Raw genomic sequence first — 18,959 nt, forward strand, 5'->3', positions numbered from 1 at the left:
CACTAAGAATATTTTGATCAATCATATTAATGGTTCGATTTGATTTGATTTATACAGATTCTCGGAATCGATTTTTCCCTCTCGATACTTTTCATATACATTTATATTGTGAGGCAACTCCGAGAATCCCAAAATAATGGGTAACTTCTACACTACCGGGCGATAACCCATCTACACCCACTATTTCTACGTTGATTCAGATGTCGATAGCGTGGGAAAAATGGCAAGATTGCCCAGCTTGTGAGAGTGAAGCCCAAGACAATTTGAAAAGACCCAACAATATACTACTTTATTGTAACTGTGAAGATTGCCCAGCTTAAGAGAGGAGAGGCCCAACACAAGTTTGACTTAGCTACAGAGACACCACTTCAAAAGATATCAATCCCCAACAATATACCACTTTATTGTAATTTTAACATGTTTTGTTTAGTTGACTCTAATTTTTTGTATTTGATGTTGTTTTTGTTGTTGTAATAAGAAGACATTTGTAATAGGATAATGCTGAAGTGACCTCAGGCTGAAACCTCATATCACACTTCTTGACGTGAAAGTGGATAGGAACCGTAGAATCTTGAAGTGAAAGTGGATAGGAACCGTAGAAGCTTCTACGGTTCCTATCCACTTTCACGTCAAGAAGTGTTGTATGAGGTTTCAGCCTGAGGTCACTTCAGCATTATTCAAATAAATATTGATTTGATTACCATTTAATAGAACTTAGGCCCTCTTTATCATTTTTTCTCAAAAAGGTAGTAAAAAATTCTTAAAACAGTAGACTATTCATTTTAATTCCGAAAACAGTAAATTATCATTTTTTGGAATTAAAATATTTTTTAGTTAAAGTGGAGAAAATTTCCCTCTTCTCTTCCATAAAATAGTAGATATTTTCCTTATTTTTATTTCAGTTAAAAAAAAAAGTTATATTTTACAAAACAGTAAATTTTTTTCTCTACTTTAACGAATGCGATAATTTACCATTTTTAGAATTGAAATAAATAGTCTACTATTTTGGAAAGTTTTCAATTTTGAGTGTATTAGCCTTTATTAAAAATGGAGAAAAAAATAAAAAATTTGATATTGTGGTTGCTGATAGTTTGATTGGAAGGATCAATCCCATTTTCTAATTTCAATTATAAAATTATTCTCAATGATATTGAAATGGATCATCAATGCTGTCATCAAATCTGTGGACCAAGTCAAAAGATCTATGGACATTTGTGGCCCAACAAGGCCTCCTATTTATATCACATACACTATAAGTCAAAAAGATCTAACCACCCAAAAATTTAATTGATTTGTTATTTGTTGGGAAAGCATCTCAACATAAATGAATTAGTTTTACATCAAAAGCAATGCTAGTACAACATAAATTAATAGGTTTTACCTAACTTTTAATTCATGGGCCCCATAAACAATGCAATCGGCCCATGGGCCTAAAAAATTTGAACCTTTTTTTGTTTAGGGATGATTCTTTATGTCCATCTAAAGCTCTTGTGTCACAATTTTTTGGGCCCACAGGTTGATCAATCCTGAACTTTGAAGCTTCATCCCTTCTCAATAGCTAGGGCAATCAGTGGGCCGGTATTTGGATCGGTCCAGCCTGTCTATTGTGGACCTAGTTTTTATAGTGTTACTGTTACAAGATCAATTTAGTTAAAGGGCTGGACTGTTAAGGCCCCAATCCCATTAAAGGTTTCGGCTCAAGTTTGTAAGGCCAAGTCTAGCCCACCTGAGCAGTCTTCAAATTCAATTTTAAATAATATATAAAATAGTTAGGGTAATTTATTCATGCCCTCTTGAGTTTTTGAAAATATTTAAGTTTCCCTCTAACTTTTCAAAGTGGTGACATAATCCTTGAATGTAGTCTTGTTTGAGAGACTAACAAAAAATATCTGAAATACCCATATCTTGAAACTTGGGTTTTAGTGACAAAGATGACCACATGGTCATGTAGTGGTCCTTTGGTCCACAGAGAAATTTTTGTTTCTTCTTGTTTTTCTAAAATTCTATCCACCCCTTCTCAAGGGTCATTATGATAGACAACTACCACACAAGAGGAGTGTTATACAACTCTCTCTCTCTCTCTCTCTCTCTCTCTCTCTCTCTGTTTCTGTGAGTTTATCAGCCATGGAGTTTGCTAAGAGATTAGTGGTGATTATGTTGATGGTTATGGGTGGTTTAGAGGTGTCCATGGGTGTAGTTTATAAAGTGGGGGACTCTGTTAAATGGACTACACTTGGCCATTTTAATTACACCAAGTGGGCTTCTTCCAAGAACTTCCATGTTGGAGACATCATCCGTAAGTCTCTCTCTCTCTCTCTCTTAAGAAAGAGAGACTTTTATGGGTTTCTTTTTTTTTCTTTGATCTTGATCCCATGGAGTCTTTTTTTTTTTCTTTTTAATTTTATGATTATGGGTATTTTCTTCATTTTTTTAATGTGTATTTATCATTACTCTATCCTTAATTAAGAGAGCTGCTATTGCGACACTAACTTTACTAAATATATCATCAAAGAATTGCACACAGTTGGTGTGGCGTTAGTAAAAGCTGTTGTGACAATATTAACTCTCTTAATTAATTGTGTGAACTTTCTTTTCTATTCTACTCCTGCCATTTTTATTGCTTTATTTTGTTGGGATATTTACGAAAAAGTGATCAACTTTAAGGGAATTTATGATTTCGGCTCATTGTTCATTTTAATTAGGAAAAATATAAAAAAAAATTAATTCGCAAAAAAATATCAATTTTGTGCAAATTGTCGATAAGAACCCATTTAGGGCTGAAAATATGTTTTAAATTAAAAAAATAAAAAATAAAAAATAAAAACTTACGAATAAAAAATGAACATTTCAACCTTTAATGGGCCGAATTTATTTTATATTATAATATTTTGATTTTTAACTCTTAAAAAGTCAAATTTTTTTTTAATTTAAAATTTCATGATTTTTTCTTGTCTTTTCACGATTTCATCTTGTTTTTACACGATTTTCCACCGACATTATCACCTTCATCTTCTTCTTCCTCTTTTCTCTCCTTTCTACTAGTTTTATCTTCATTTTCAAAGTAATTTTTCTACATTCTACTTTATATTCTATATTGGCATTCTATGTCAATCTATTCATAATCAAGATCGTGATCATGATCAAGATCGTAAATAGAAAAAATCGCTTAAAAATTAAACAAAGTTCGACGTGTAAAATTTTGGCCCTTATAAGACCGAAAATATAAGGGCCAAAAATTGAAATAGGATAATATAAAATAAATTCAACCCTTTAAAGGTCGAAATATTAATTTTTAAATCATAATTTTTTTTTTTAATTTAAAATATATTTTCAATCCTTTAAAAGTCAAAATGGGTTCCTACGACAATTTACACAAAATTAATATTTTTTTACGAATTAATTTTTTTTTTGATAATTTCTTCTTTTAATTATCAAAACATTAGCGGTAACGAATTTAAAGACTTTTAAAGTGACTATTTTGCAGGTTAAGGTGACTAATTGGAAATAGTCACTTTAAATCTACGAAATAGTCATTTTTAAACCGTTAAATTCATTATCGTTTTGAATTTTTTTAATGAAAATATGGTCATTCATGTTCGGATAATTAAAATGGACACTTAACACGAATCGTAAATAACTCATTTTCAACTCACTAAATGGTAATTCACCTTATTTTGTTCTTATTTTTGAGCTAAATCTGTCTAATCTTTTAGAAATCAACATGTTTGACACGAGTCTCCAAACAAGTGGTTTTAGTTTTATAACGGAAATTGCATTATTGGGACCATACATACCTTATCAGATATTCCTTGGATTTTTTCTCCATCACAAATTCAGTGCTCCTTCATTTAATCTCCGACTTTTCTAGCTCTAACGTCTGCATCAAACAGGTAAGATTGATGGAGTAGCAATTGCAGATTATTATTAGGGCTCAATACTAATTTCCTAGGGATCTGTTTTTCAAAAAGCTCTTTAAAAACTTAAATTACTAAATCAAAATTTCACTATTAAATCATGAAAAAAAAAAAAAAAAAAAGATAACGTTGACTTACAAGAGGGTTATACCTGATCTTTCATTTTGCAAGGGGGTAAATTTAATTTCACCAATTTTACAGGGAGTTGTTTCTAAAATACCCTAAAATAAAATAGATGGTAAAAACCTCATTTTTCCCCTCCTTTTTTTCATTTATGTTACTTAAAAACATTCGATCCATGTTCCCTTTCATGCGGTTTTTTTTTTTTAAACTAGTTTCAAACCAGGTCCAACCCAATTTTGTAATTAAATGAATTTCCTTAGTGAATTGTGTATTTTTCTGAACAAAATGAAGATAATATAGAAAAAAATTATAGTTATCAATTTGATTTTTAAAATATTGCTTTTGTGAAAAATAAATTTTAAGTGTTTTATTACCATTTGCACAATGTAATTTTCGATAGCTATGAACTCAGTTTTAATCATGATTTTTAAACTCGGTATCTCATCTCGTCTCGTTCAGCTCCGATACCGAGTTGTCTCGGACGAGTTTTTCGATATGTTTGAGATGTCTCGTGAGACAAATAAAAAAATTGCACGTGAGTCATAAAACTCGGTTAAAAAAATGACTTTGTGAGTTGGTCTCGTTCAGCTCTGATATCGAGTTACCTCGGGCAATGGTTTCAATAGAGTAGAATGGAGGAACATGATTCTTTGTGACCTCAAATCTTTGGTGGTGGCGGTGGCAGCGGCGGTGTAATGCTATTTTTATAAGGGTCTTGTTAACATGTGTCCTAAGAGCACATGTTAAAGTGGAATAAATACACTTTTGAAATTGGAATCTGAGGGTATTTTGATTATAAATAATAAAAAAAAATTAAGGGCATTTTCAATACAAAATCCAATTTCCAAAGTGTATTTATTGCACTTTAATGTGTGCTTACTAAAATTTTATTTGCACAATGACAATATAATCCTTGCTTTTTCTATTGAAAAATATAAAATGGTTTCTATGTCCAATGTTGCATTTGTTTCCAATTCTTGAATTCTTTTTTGATCATCCCTTGATATCTTAGACGCAATGTCTAGAGAAGGCCTTGAATTTTGTCCTGAAAATACAAGATTTAAACCCTTTACGAAAAATCTCTCTTATTAAATTTGAAGGTAAAATTAATAGTTCTTATTGATATATTCTTCTATTCTATATTTGGGTCATGATTTAATGACTAGAACACCTTATTTTGCTCAATAAAACCATGACTTGTTGTATGTTATATATATATATATATAGGGAAATGTTCAGCACCCAACCATTTACCCAACAATTTGCCTAACATGTTTTGTCTACATGGGTTAGAAGTTTTGGAATGGACTGGTTTTTGGTGAGGATGATCTTTACGGTTTGAAGATCATCCTCACCAAAAATCAGCCCATTCCAAAACTTCTAACCCCATGTTTACAAGTTGAAAAATCGTGGACCATTCATCTTTTGTAAATCATTTGTGATGGGGTTAGAAGTTTTGAAATGGGCTGATTTTTGGTGAGGATGATCTCTATGGTGAGGAGATCATCCTCACCAAAAATCAGCCTATCCCGAAACTTCTAACTCATGTAAACAAAACATGTTGGGTAAATGGTTGGGTGCCGAACAGGACCTATATATATATATATATATAAAAGGAGCAGTTCGACAACCCTAAAGTTTGCCAAACATTGTGCTAAACATTTTTTGGAAATCACTTTTGATGGGGTTAGAAGTTTTGGAATAGGCTGATTTTTTGTGAGGATAATCTCTACGGTGAAAAGATCATCCTCACAAAAAATCAACTCATTTTGAAATTTCAAACCCTAGTTTACAAGTTGAAGAATCGTGGATCGTCCAATTTTTGTAAATCTCTTTTGATGGGATTAGAAGTTTTGGAATAAGCTGATTTAGGAGATCATCCTCACAAAAAATCAGGCTCATTCCAAAGCTTCTAACCCCATGTTTTGAAAAATGTTTGGCAAACTTTAGGGCTGTTGAACCTCCCCCATATATATATATATATATATATATATATATATATAGGGTCCATTCGGCACCCAACATTTACCCAACAATTTGCCCAACATGTTTTGTCCTCCATGGGTTAGAAATTTTGAAATAGGCTGATTTTTTGTGAGGATGATCTCTATGGTGAGGGGATCATCCTCACTAAAAATCAGCCCATTCCAAAACTTCTAACCCCATCACAAATGATTTACAAAAAATGGACGATCCACAATTTTTCAACTTGTAAACATGGGGTTAGAAGTTTTGGAATGGGCTGATTTTTGATGGAAATCATCCTCACCAAAAATCAGCCCATTCCAAAACTTCTAACCCATGTAGGACAAAACATGTTCGGCAAATGGTTGGGTGCTGAACATTTCCCATATATATATATGGGGTCCGGTTCACCACCCTAAGCTTTACCCTACACTTTAACAAACGTGTTTTGTCCAACATGGGGTTAGAAGTTTTGGAATAAGCTGATTTTTGGTGAAGATGATCTCTACGGTGAGGAGATCATCCTCACCAAAAATCAGCCCATTCCAAAACTTCTAACCCAATAAAAAATGGTTTACAAAAAATGGACGGTCCACGTTTTTCAACTTGTAAACATGGGGCTAAAAATTTCGGAATGGGCTGATTTTTTGTGAGGATGATCTTCTAATCATAGAGATCATGCTCACCAAAAATCAGCCCATTCCAAAACTTCTAACCCATGTAGGACAAAACATGTTCGGCAAATGGTTGGGTGCTGAACATTTCCCATATATATATATGGGGTCCGGTTCACCACCCTAAGCTTTACCCTACACTTTAACAAACGTGTTTTGTCCAACATGGGGTTAGAAGTTTTGGAATAAGCTGATTTTTGGTGAAGATGATCTCTACGGTGAGGAGATCATCCTCACCAAAAATCAGCCCATTCCAAAACTTCTAACCCAATAAAAAATGGTTTACAAAAAATGGACGGTCCACGTTTTTCAACTTGTAAACATGGGGCTAAAAATTTCGGAATGGGCTGATTTTTTGTGAGGATGATCTTCTAATCATAGAGATCATGCTCACCAAAAATCAGCCTATTCCAAAACTTCTAACCCATGCAGGACAAAACACGTTTGTTAAAGTGTAGGGTAAAGCTTAGGGTGTTGAACATTTCCCATATATATGTTCTTGTTTCTTTGGAGCTGAAGTTAGTCTCTCATCCACTCCATATTTGTTGATGTTGTGATGCGAAGTTTTCGAATACAGTCCAGCGCACCACAATGTCTTGGAGGTGAACGATACTCACTACCAGTCATGCGATGCAACTGCTCCAATAGTCACCCATGCCACGGGCAATGACTCCATCATTTTAACGAATAAGCATTATTACTTCCTCTGCGGCTTCCCGGGACACTGCCAGTTAGGACAGAAGGTCGATATCAAGGTCGCTAATGGGTCTTCTTCAATGGCGCCTTCACCAAATCCCACAATGACACCACCACCACCACCATCACCACCACCACCTAGGAGCAGTGCTTCTCTTACTTCTAATGGGTTCCTTGGTATGTTGGCTTTGGGTCTAGCCATTGTTGCAGGGTTTGGCTATTAGGATGGTATGAGAGTTTGCATTGTTGGTCTTTTTGTGGAGGTTTAATTTACCATAAATTTGAACTTCTCAGTTAGCTATTAGACTTAGGTCAGATTAATTTAGTCATTTTATTTTGTGTGATTAAAGTATCATTTGTGGGTCTAGCCATTTTTTAAGGTTTTGCTTATTAAGATGGTTTGAAAGTTTGCATTATTGATATTTTATGTTGATTTGGAATAAATTTGAACTTCTCAGTGAGGTCATTTTAATTTGTATGATTGGAGTATCATTTGTGGTTTATGTGTTATATAATGTATATAAAATATTGGATTTCAGTCCAAGCCCAAGCTCAGGTGCAATATAGGACTGCTAGGCTTGGATTGGGATCTGTAATGTATGCCTGATTAACAGGTACAAAGTAACGTGGTTTGCGATATAGTTTGTTCTGGGTTCACGATGAGAAGTGTTGAAGTTCAAGGATTTTAGATAACTAGAACTAAGACTAAATATGTGGAGTGTAAATTTAGTATTGCGATACATCACCCAAGAAGAGGATAGTCAACTAAAAATTCAGGGCTTACATATAAGTCAAAGCTACTTCTTTCGTTATCTTCGATTTATTATACGTAAAGATGGAGAGATTGAGTTTTCTTCGATGCGAAGGTCATTCACTCCTAAGTCGAATAAGCTAGGCAAGTGGAGCCTCACCGAGCTCGCTCCTACAAGCAAAGAGGATACATTCAAAGAAGACCAAGGTCAAGAGTAGGATAGGCAAGATCGGACTAAGCTAGGATGAGTCCTCTAGGCTAATCATAACGAGGTGAGTTATACCTTGGATTAATCCTAAATCTATCAGGGCTAAGTTAATTGAGACCAAATCCAATCCTAACGGTTCGAACTATTTTATAAAAAATTAATTTTTAAGTTTTATAAAAATATTAAATTCATACATGTTTCAAAGTGATTCCTATTTTAAAAAGATCCGAGATAAGAGTAAATTCATTATTATTATTTTTTTTTGTCTTAATTTTTTTTTTTTTTTCTAATTATACATTATAATGGGTTAAGTCCGACTGGACTAGGCATTACTAGGCCCTAACCTGTCTCAAATTAAATGGGTTGAAATATTTTGAACCCGTTCCAACTCTTATGGACTTAAAATCTAGGCCCTAAACCTTATATTTTCAGGTGGACCGGGCTTGGTAACAGGCCTTTTGGACCTGTTCCATTGGGATATCTCAAATATTCTCCAAAAGATGGGGGTGGTATGTCTAAAAAAATAAGGGAAAATTATTTAAAAGACCCTAGCAGAGGTTTTTTTCAAAGTAGTCCCTAAGTCTTGGGCAGTCTCTTAATAGTCCATTTAGTAAACTTTTCTTTTCTTGACGGTCACTAAATGATATCTCCTACATTTCTCACGATTGAATGCCCTAATTGTTCGAACTCATTGTTTTCATCCAAAAAAATTAGATTTTTGGCATCTCAATTAAGTTCAGAGATTCCATTCCATTGGAAAAGATTTAAAAATGAAGAAAAAGCCATTTTCAATGGGGTTTTCAAGCATTTTGAAGATGTACATAAAAAACTAAGATGTTTTTCACTTTTTTTCTTAATATTTGGATGAAAATCGATTAAAATGGTTCCTTTGGGTTGCAATCATCTGGACAAGTCATTATCTTTTTAATCGATCTTTCCATGTATTTTAGTTGAAAAAACTCGAAAATTGAAAATGGGTGGGTTTTACTAGTGTCAAGTTTGACAATAAATAAAAAGTGATGAACTCGACAATAAATAGTGGTGAGTTCAACAATAAAAATTGTGAAAGTCGACACTAAATAAAAAAAAGGTCGAGTTCAACAGTAAATAAAAAGTGATGAACTCAACGATAAATATAAAAGCAGTGAATTCACCAATAATAAGGGACCATTAAGAAATAAAAAGTTTACTAAGAGCATGCTTGATTGCGGGGAAAATATTGTTTGACAAATCATTTTCTACTGTTTAAGCACATCATAAAAAATTATTTTTGTTGTTGAGTTGCATAAATAAATAAATAAATTATTTTAATATCTATCCAACTAGCCTTACAAGTTAGTAAGGCTTTCACCCTCACTAAGGGTACTTGGGCTCAAGTTTTGGCATCCAAAACCATGATCAAATGCTTTGGGGTTGTAGAGAATAAAATTGTATGAACTTTTAAAAAGAAATTCCAGAAAAGTTATTTCTCACCGTTGAATTTTACTTTTAAATTTGGGAGTTATGTAGTCGTCCATTTTCAAAATCTTTGAATTATTATTATTATTTATTTATTTTTATTTTTTTTGGAGGGGTGGGGGGGGGGGGGGGGGTGGCATCCATTTTCAAGTGTTATTTTCTTTTTTTCTTTTTTAATTAGTCCATTTGTGCGGGCAAATCAATTTCTGAGTGGAGGGGATAAGAATTGAATTTGCCCATAATCGCCGACAAATAAATGCAATTTGTTTTTATTTGCTGCGTCAAACACTTGAAAATAACATTTTGCCATGAAAACCCATTTTCCTTGCAATCAAACGTAGTATCTTAAATGTGCGTAAAATTTAGGGACTATTTAAAAACAAATCCCTCCACCAGGGTCTTTTAGGTAATTTTCCCAGAAAAAAAAAAGAAAAAAGAACGATACCCATGGATTTATCAGTTATCACTAAGGGTTGGATAACATAAACCTCGATTACGTTACCCGGGTTTACTTTAATACTTCGATGTACTTAAGGTTGGATAACTTAAAAGCGTGTTTGGGAAAATGTAATTGGCTTTTGAGGTCACGTGATGATTATAGGGATCCAGCAAATCTTACACCCAAATGCAGCGTTATCTCCCAGTTAGTTGTGGTCCTGGTCAGCCTTGGTCCGGCTGCAGGACTCTTTTGCTTCACGTGATCCATCAATCAATACCCCCAACAGCTTAGTTAGCTTAAAATCATGACACACAGACAAATGCAACAAAGAAGCCAGTAACGATGTCTGCAAATGAAGAGAACTCTTATTAGTACACCAACTTTTACTTATAAGACATTAATCTATATGTAAACTATTACTTAATCTCAAATGATTGGTGTCTTGTAAGTAAAAGTTGGTGTGGCAATAGAACTTCTCTAAATAAAAAAATGGTAACAATTTTTTTTTATTTTTTATTTCTTTTTACAGAAAGTTATAATTCATTATAACTATAAATTATTTATAAGTTGTTATGATTCCACTCTCACATGTTATAAATTTAGTTTGGCTTGGCCCACCAGTTCCTCTTCAACACCTTAACTCGAAAGATGAATGGGTATGATTTGAAAATGGGGAGAAGAAGAAAAGGTAGTAAAGTTGAAGGGGGTATTCTTGATGAGGTAGAAAGAGAAAGAGGGATAAAATTAAAAAAAAAAATTCTTGAGATATGTGCAGGATTGAATTCGAATCCCTCTTTATAGGGATAAACATTGAAAAGATAATCGTTATGTTTTAGTTATGTTGTATTATATAGATTAGGGTCAGGTTCAAAGGACAACCATTTCTACACACATATAGACAACGTGTTTTGTCTTATATGGGAAAAAATGTTTGGAATGGATTGATTTTTTGTGAGGATGATCTCTGTGATGAGGGGATCATCCTGGCAAAAAATCATCCCATTCCAAAACTTGTAACCCCATCAAAATTGATTTACAAAAATTGGACAGTCTATAATTTTTCAACAAAAATTGGACGGTCTAGAAGTTTCATAATGAGCTGATTTTTGGCAAGGATGATCTCCTCACCACAAAGATCATCCTCACAAAAAATCAGCCCATTCCAAACATTTTTGCCCATATAAGACAAAACACGTTGTCTATATGTGTGTAGAAATGGTTGTCCTTTGAACCTGACCCTATAGATTATAGTTTAGTCATGCCTACAAGCAACAAACATCCTTTTTGAAGAGGATGAAAGAGGAAAGACAATTAAATTGGTGGGGTATTATTGAAAAAAAGGTAGTGAAAGAAAGATAATAAAGTTGCATGGTTCTTCTTGAAAAGGGAGGTAAAAGAGGGGAGATGATAAATTTGGAATGACATTCTTAAAAAGGAAGAGAAGTTGAAAGACAATAAGGGTATGTTTGATTGTATGAAAAGTCATTTTCTATAGAATTTAAATCCATAAAAAAAAAACAAAAAGGTAGTTTGGAAAAATCAAATTCTATTGTTTGATTACATCTACAAATGCAGAGGAGACATAAAAATGAAATGAGGAGTAGAGGAAGAAGAAGGGACAAAAATATAGAGAAAGAGAGTGGAGCAATGAAAGACGTGGAGTACGGGTAGGGTGGGGGGAGGAGAAGAGAGAGAGAAAGAGAGAGAGTCATTGATGATTTTGAATTAGGGGTGAATTTCATTTTCTCATGAGGATAAGTGAAAAATGAAATCCATACATTATTAAATTTTTCAATGAGGGTAAATTTTCATATCCATTGAAACGATTAATTATATAAACTTCTTACTTTATTATCTTTCTTGAGACAAAGAGAGTAGGATACATCATTGTGTTTTATTATATATTTTAAAATTCACCCGTGCCTACGACACAAGTATCCTCTCTTGGATTAAGGGGTAAAAGCAAAAATAATAATTAGAGATTAAAAGGGTAAAGGACGAAAAAAAATAAAGCAAATTAATGGAATAAAAGAGGAACGATAGTAAAATTAGGGAATGTGAAGAATAAATGAAATAAAATGGGTCCCAAGAAATTATAACTGATGGAAGGGGTATTATTAAAAAAAACTGATATTAAAAGGGTAAGAGATGAAAAATAATAATGTGAATTAAATAGGTAAAAGAGAAAGTATAGTAAGGTTAGAGGAGGAAACATCCCCTTTAGAGTTAGAGGGGTATTATTAAAAAATAATTAAGATTAAATAGGTAAAAGATGAAAAATAATAAAGTGGATAAAAAGGTAAAGAAAAAAATGTAGTAAAATTAAAGGAGGTGAATAATAAAGAAAATAAAGTTGGCCAATGAAACTATAGCTCTTTTTTTTTTAATAACGAAGGGTATCTAAGCCAGCTTGCACGCATCAGACTAGTCCCTACGCCCCGCACCCAGGCTTTGCCCATTATGTGCGACGGTGCGTGACCACCAAGGTTTTTTTTATGGGTAATGGGATTTGAATTTAAGACCAAATAAGGAGCAGACTCCTTGACCCCAAGTCGGTACCATTCAGCCACCCTTTAGTTAATGAAATTATAGCTTGATGGGAAGTTTAACCCACAAACCTATTATAAAAAATTTGAGACAAAAAGGGTAAAATATGTAAAATAATAAAATAGATTAAAAGGTAAAAGAAAAAATACAGTAAAATTAGGAGAGATGAAGAATAAATGAAATAAAGTAGATCATAAAAAGTTAAAGCTTGATAGAAGGAGTATTATTAAAAAAAATTGACATTAAAGATGTAAGAAATGAAAAATAATAACGTAGATTAAAATGGTAAAAGAGAAAATATAGTAAAGTTAGATGGGCCATCTTTTTTTTGGGTTAAAGGAGTAAAAGTGAAAAAAAATAGAGATTGAGAGATATTATTAAAAAAAATTGAGATGAAAGGTGCAAAAGATGAAAAATAATAAAGTAGATTAAAAGGATAGAAGAGGAAATATACTAAAATTAGAGGAAGTGAAGAATAAATAAAATAAAGTTGGTCCCATGACATTATAGCTTGATGGGAGGTTTAACATACAAAAGTGTAGATAATGGTAGATTTGTCTTAGTTGGATTTGTTTCTCACAACACTGTAGTTGATTGAACATTTGTGTCTCACACAACTATTCCAACTCAGTTGTGTTTTATTATATAGAATTGGTCACTACTCTAAAAGAATTTTTTTTTAATTTTAAATTTAAGTTTTTTGAGAGAACAACTATAAACACACATTTCTAAAAAGAAGTCATTTTTAAGGATTTTTTTGTTGAAAAGAAGAAAATTAGAAACATAATACCATTAAAACCTTAAAGTTATAACTTTAAAATCCCTTTTGGATTTTAAGAAAAGAGTTGGATTCCAGTGTGAGAAAACACGTGATCCCAACTGTTTAGATACATAATCCAATAGTTATGATTTTTATGTATCTTGATAACAAATATATCATAAATACTTATCTTGTGGATAAGTCTCAACCATTGGAGTTTGTGTTTAAATGGTTGGGATTGTGTGTTTTTTCCATGAGTAAAGGAACCTCACCATTAAGAAAATTATATATTTCACCTTTCTAATTAAAGGAATGACATGTCTCTTAACTTTGGTTTTTCATGAGAGATTAACCTTAAATTGCCAAAACACCTTCATCTTCGAGCTTATGAGAGAATTTTGCCATTTTTTTTCCTCAAAACATGGAATGCTGACGCCCAAAAAGAATAAAAGTTGGGCGATGAAATCCTTGACTAATCTATTAATTCATTGGTTTGAGTGGTTATCCTTTCTTTGACAATTTTTGAAAAAAATATCTAAGAATTTTAGTGAAAGTGTAATTAAAGAGAAGGTTTGAATGCCACCTCAACTTTTGGGAAAAATTAGAGATACCACTCTACGATGAGTCGTACCACACAACCTCCGTTGAACACTGGCTTCAACATTGAGTTGACCTGATAGTGCACAGATAATCCTAAATTTATTTTCTTGAAATACAAGTGAGAAATTTAACGATTCTCTATGCATTATCAGGCCAGCTCAGTGTTGAACCCAATGTCCAACGCAAACAATCAAGCATTTCCCTCCTATAAGATCAAACCAATGACGTATTGTTTGTCTTTGATCTTGAATGAGAGAATAAAATTAAGAATCGTACTGGAGTGACTGTGCAAGACCGTGTTAGATACTGTGCTAGTGTGGAGGTGTGCACAAAACCATAGATTTTTTCACTTGTATCTCAAGAAAAAAACATCCGTGGTTCTGTGTGTATCTTCATGTCAACACAATGTCTAATGCAGTGTCCTGTCCCATCACTGCAACATTTTCCTAAAATTAACTAAAACACCCTCATTTTTAATTTAATTATTATTATTTTTTTTTTTTCAAAAAGCTAAATCTTAAGTCTTTGGGACTTTTTTTTAAACCTAATGCAACCCTCCAAACTTGTCTTCAATCCATCACCTTCAACCTTATCTTTTATTTTATTTTGGTAAAAACCTCTGAGTTTTTCTTTCAAAAAACTATTGTCCAAAAAACCCTCCCAAAATATATCCGAGTTTTGAGGTTTGATGATTGAAAGAGATGGAATCCTCAAGTTGGAAGAGAGGGTGAGAAATTTAAGACAAGGATAAAATCTAGAGTTTCCTCAAAAAGATAAGGAGGGGATATTTCAATCATTTTATATTAATCTCTCATGACAGACCAAAGTCAATGGATATATCATTAGTTTGGAAACAGAGAGGTATTTCTAATTTTCACCAAAACCTAGAGATGTTATTCAATATTACCAATAAATAATGGAGTTAGTTTAAATAAATAATAGGATAATATATATAAAATTGGGATATATATAATTTATATATTCAATATAGATCTTTCGGCTAGAACCGTCTAATTAATTTTGATTAATTTGTGGGACCCATAACTCTGTCGGTCTAGCTCCTACATGTGTTGTCTCTATACATGGTTTTCTATCACAGATCCAAACAACAAAAACAAATGAGAAATATTTCCCCCACAGTACCAAACAGAACAAATGGTAATTTAAAGCACCCCTGAACTTGTCGTACCAAATCATTGATCTTCATTTGGATGGATCAATCTTAACCGTCAAACCAATAGCTTTATATGGAATTATCAAATAAATGTGCCTTGGACTGGAGTGTGGAAATTATGGAAGGAGCATATCCAATAATCAATGTACCTAAAGTTGAACCTAACTCTATCCAAAATTAAAATTTAAAATATATTGTCTTGTCAAATCTTATCCTAATTCCATATTTTCTGATTTTTGCCTATTTATAAAATCTAAATATTGATATAATTTCAAATCCAGTAAGCGACGAGAGTCTGTAGGTTGTGTGTTCGATGTACCCAATATGAGCAATATTTTCTTGAGGCCACTTGCAAGGAGGTTCCCTTACTTACCTGGTGATGTGATGTGCGGGCGTTGCACGTGCTCAATCCCATATACCTTGGTTTCAGCCCTGATTCATTTGGTCCCCCTAGTCAGACATAAGCCCAGACGCCCCTTTATCAAAATAAAAATAAAAATAAATGCAACATACAAGTACGACTATAACATAAAAACTTTTATATTTTTACAAGTTATTGGTGAAAAATCTCCACTCTACAATTCTAAATCACATTTAATAGGGTTAGATGTTTTCGATTGGACCGATTTTTTGTGAGGATCTTTTTATCATAGAGATCACCCTTACAAAAAACCCAACCCAATCCGAAACTTTTAATTCTTATAAGACAAATGCATTGCTTCCCTAACGTTGGCTGCAGAACAAGACTCCACATATATATATTTCTGATTGTATTGCATGTCATCCAACCTACTTGTATTATATTCGAAAATACTAATACTTTATATTCGAAGTTTCATTAAGATGTCATTCTACGTGATATCATGATATATCTATTTGCCACATAATGTGTTTAATTGGGAAATATGTTTCTATCGTCGATTTTACGTTTTAGACTCCAATCCAAGATTCTTATGATGATTCTTTTAACACTCTTGATCACGTTTTGTAGAATCTAGAGTTTCGGGTTTTCTTCAGAGTCTCTCCTGTATCAAGATAAATTATCTATGTTTTACTTATCACAATTAGATTAACAAGTAATTTTTATTTTATAATAATTTTTTTATAAAATATGTGAGTAAGCATGTTGACTTTCTTTTTCATAAATCCATTGAGAATACCTCTTATAATTATGCCATCTCTACCACTATAGTCTCTTTAAAGTTTTACAAAATTCTATTCTTCTCTCTCTCTCTTTTTTTTTCTTTTTTTTTATTATTTAATTTTCTAAATTAAAAATGGAGTCCCAAATTGAGGATCTCAATACGAAAATTATGTTTAAGAATTAAAAGCAACTCCAACAATTATGTTCCCTCACATTACCTTATACCATTTTACTAATGCCAAACCAATTTCAATATAAATCGTCAAAGAGTTGGATATTAATTAGTGTGGCATTAATAAAAGTTGGTGTGGCAATAGAAATTATATTATTAATAAAAAGATTTGATCTCCATCATCTCTGCCTCAAAGTCTCATCACCCTTTCACGTGATTATCACGTGCTGCCTAACTAAAATAAACACAACACATGACTGCATCACTGTCAATAAAGAATTCAGAGAGAAAGTACAACCAGAAAGCTCTCTCAAACTCCCATGTGAGTTGTGTGACCTCTCTCTCTCCCTCTCGAGTGTTGATATTCAAGTAGAAAGTTTCACTCGGTCAATACTCGATTGATGTGTTATGGACATGAAATCATAGATCTGATTCTTCGGGATAAGCGCATGCACATCCTTTTGGGATTTGGAGGAAACAGATTTATGATTATGTCATAACACGTCAGCCGAGTATCGATCCAGTGAAGACTTTCTAGTTAGAAATCATTATTCCTCTCAAAACTTAAAACTGATCCTCCCATTATTATACCCCACTTTGAATCTCTCTCTCAACCCAAACTCATTATAAACCCCCACTTTGAGAATCTCTCTCTCTCTCTCTCTCTCAAACTCGCATTCGAGTTCTCATCCTCCTATTAGAACCCACTTTCAACTCTCTCTCTCTCTCTCTCACACACACACACACACGCACGCACAAGAGATGGGAAGAAGAAGAAGAGAAAAAGATGAAAAATCTCAAACTCTTCCATCATCTCCCTCTCATTCTTCCTCATCTTCAGATTTTGAGTTCACAATCTCTTTATCTCCTCGAAAATCTTCCTCAAATCTCTGTCCAGCTGACGAACTCTTCTACAAAGGCCAAATCCTTCCTCTCCATCTCTCTCCTCGTCTCTCACTTGTTCGAACCCTCTTTCTTTCCTCCCCCAGCACCTCCTCTTCCGACACCACCACCACCGCCTCACGTGACTCCTCTGGAAGTTCTAACGATTCCAACTCTTTGTTCCCTGAGTGTGACTCGTCTCGTCCGAGTTCTGTAACCGATGAAGATGACTTTAATAAGCGACTCAACAATCAAATCAAGAAACCCAATAAGTATTTCTCTCTTCTGAGATTCTCCTCTGTTTTTCGGAAAAACAGAGATCCAGAGAATGTGAAGCGGACGACTAGTTCCAGTAGTTCTGCGAAAGAGGTGATTAGGAAGTATTTGAAAAAGATGAAACCTCTGTATGAGAAATTATCACAGAAGCAACAATTACAGAGGAAGACGAACAAAACGACTGAGATTTCTTCTGCGAAGGGCAGTAATGGTGGATTATCTAATTCTTTTTCAGAAAATCTAAAGTACCCAAGAAGGGGAAGATGTATTTCGAGTTGCCCATCTTCGATTCGATCGTCTCCAAGTCACCATTCAAACAGAGATGTTCGTAAAAATAGTTTGATCGTGAGTGGGGTTTCAGATTCTTCAATGGAGGAGTTGCAGAACGCGATTCAAGGAGCTATTGCTCACTGCAAGAACTCGAACAATGGAGCAAATATTTCATGAGTAGATTTTGCTTCAAAGATCAAAGATGAAAGATTTCTTTCTAACTCTGTTTTTATTTTTTTTGGGACTCAAAAGTTTGCAACTTTATTTTAATTTTTTTTTAATGTTTATTATGGAAATCCCATCTTGATTCTCTCTAAATTTGGCTCGAAATTTCGACTTTGAAACTTTTGGAGTCTGAATTTGTTGGCTTTCGAGCTAAGAAAAGCTGTATTTCTCACTGTGAATTAACATTATTTATTGTTTGCTCTTCCCGTGTTCTTGAATCTTGATCGTCTCCATGTTTGATATTTATAATTAATTTATCTAATTTTTATTTAATTTTTTCTATTTTAAATTTAAAGAGGTTCTATTGGCAGACCAACTTTTACTTGTAACACATAAATCCTTTTGAAATTGCACTATTGCTTAAAAATTAGCTTATGTGTTAGAAGTAAAAATTGGTGTATTAATACAAGTTCTAAAATTTTATTTATTTTTAATTTTTATTACGAGTGAAGAGGAAGGCATCCATGACCATGTGCGTTAGATTAATTGACACGTAAGACGCTATTATTAGATTAAATATGACAGTTAAGTTGCTATCATGATAATCTACCAAACTAATACGTGGCAGTCTTTAAGTCTTACTGGTCTCATTCTTATTAAACCTAAAAAATCTTTTAAAGATTCTAATCTATAGATAGGCTGTCATCATACGTAAGCAGTCCAAACCGATATAAATAGAAT

At 33.1% G+C, this 18,959-nt stretch overlaps 2 protein-coding genes across 2 annotated transcripts; both read left to right on the forward strand.

Annotated features, from left to right (window-relative positions):
• Nucleotides 1–2,031: 2,031 nt before the first annotated feature.
• LOC147395773 (mavicyanin-like) lies at nucleotides 2,032–7,850 on the forward strand. The gene is made up of 2 exons (XM_086450472.1): nucleotides 2,032–2,296; nucleotides 7,241–7,850. The coding sequence occupies exons 1-2, from the start codon at nucleotides 2,125–2,127 to the stop codon at nucleotides 7,594–7,596; spliced, it is 528 nt and encodes a 175-aa protein (XP_086306598.1). The 5' UTR covers nucleotides 2,032–2,124; the 3' UTR covers nucleotides 7,597–7,850.
• A 9,302-nt stretch (nucleotides 7,851–17,152) lies between these two features.
• On the forward strand, nucleotides 17,153–18,478 carry LOC147395774 (putative membrane-associated kinase regulator 1). The gene has a single exon (XM_086452196.1). The coding sequence runs from the start codon at nucleotides 17,388–17,390 to the stop codon at nucleotides 18,228–18,230; it is 843 nt and encodes a 280-aa protein (XP_086308322.1). The 5' UTR covers nucleotides 17,153–17,387; the 3' UTR covers nucleotides 18,231–18,478.
• Nucleotides 18,479–18,959: the final 481 nt, after the last annotated feature.

Source organism: Akebia trifoliata, chromosome 8, assembly GCF_017979445.1.
Source record: "Akebia trifoliata isolate Shusen 1 chromosome 8, ASM1797944v1, whole genome shotgun sequence".
Taxonomy (NCBI): Eukaryota; Viridiplantae; Streptophyta; class Magnoliopsida; order Ranunculales; family Lardizabalaceae; genus Akebia; species Akebia trifoliata.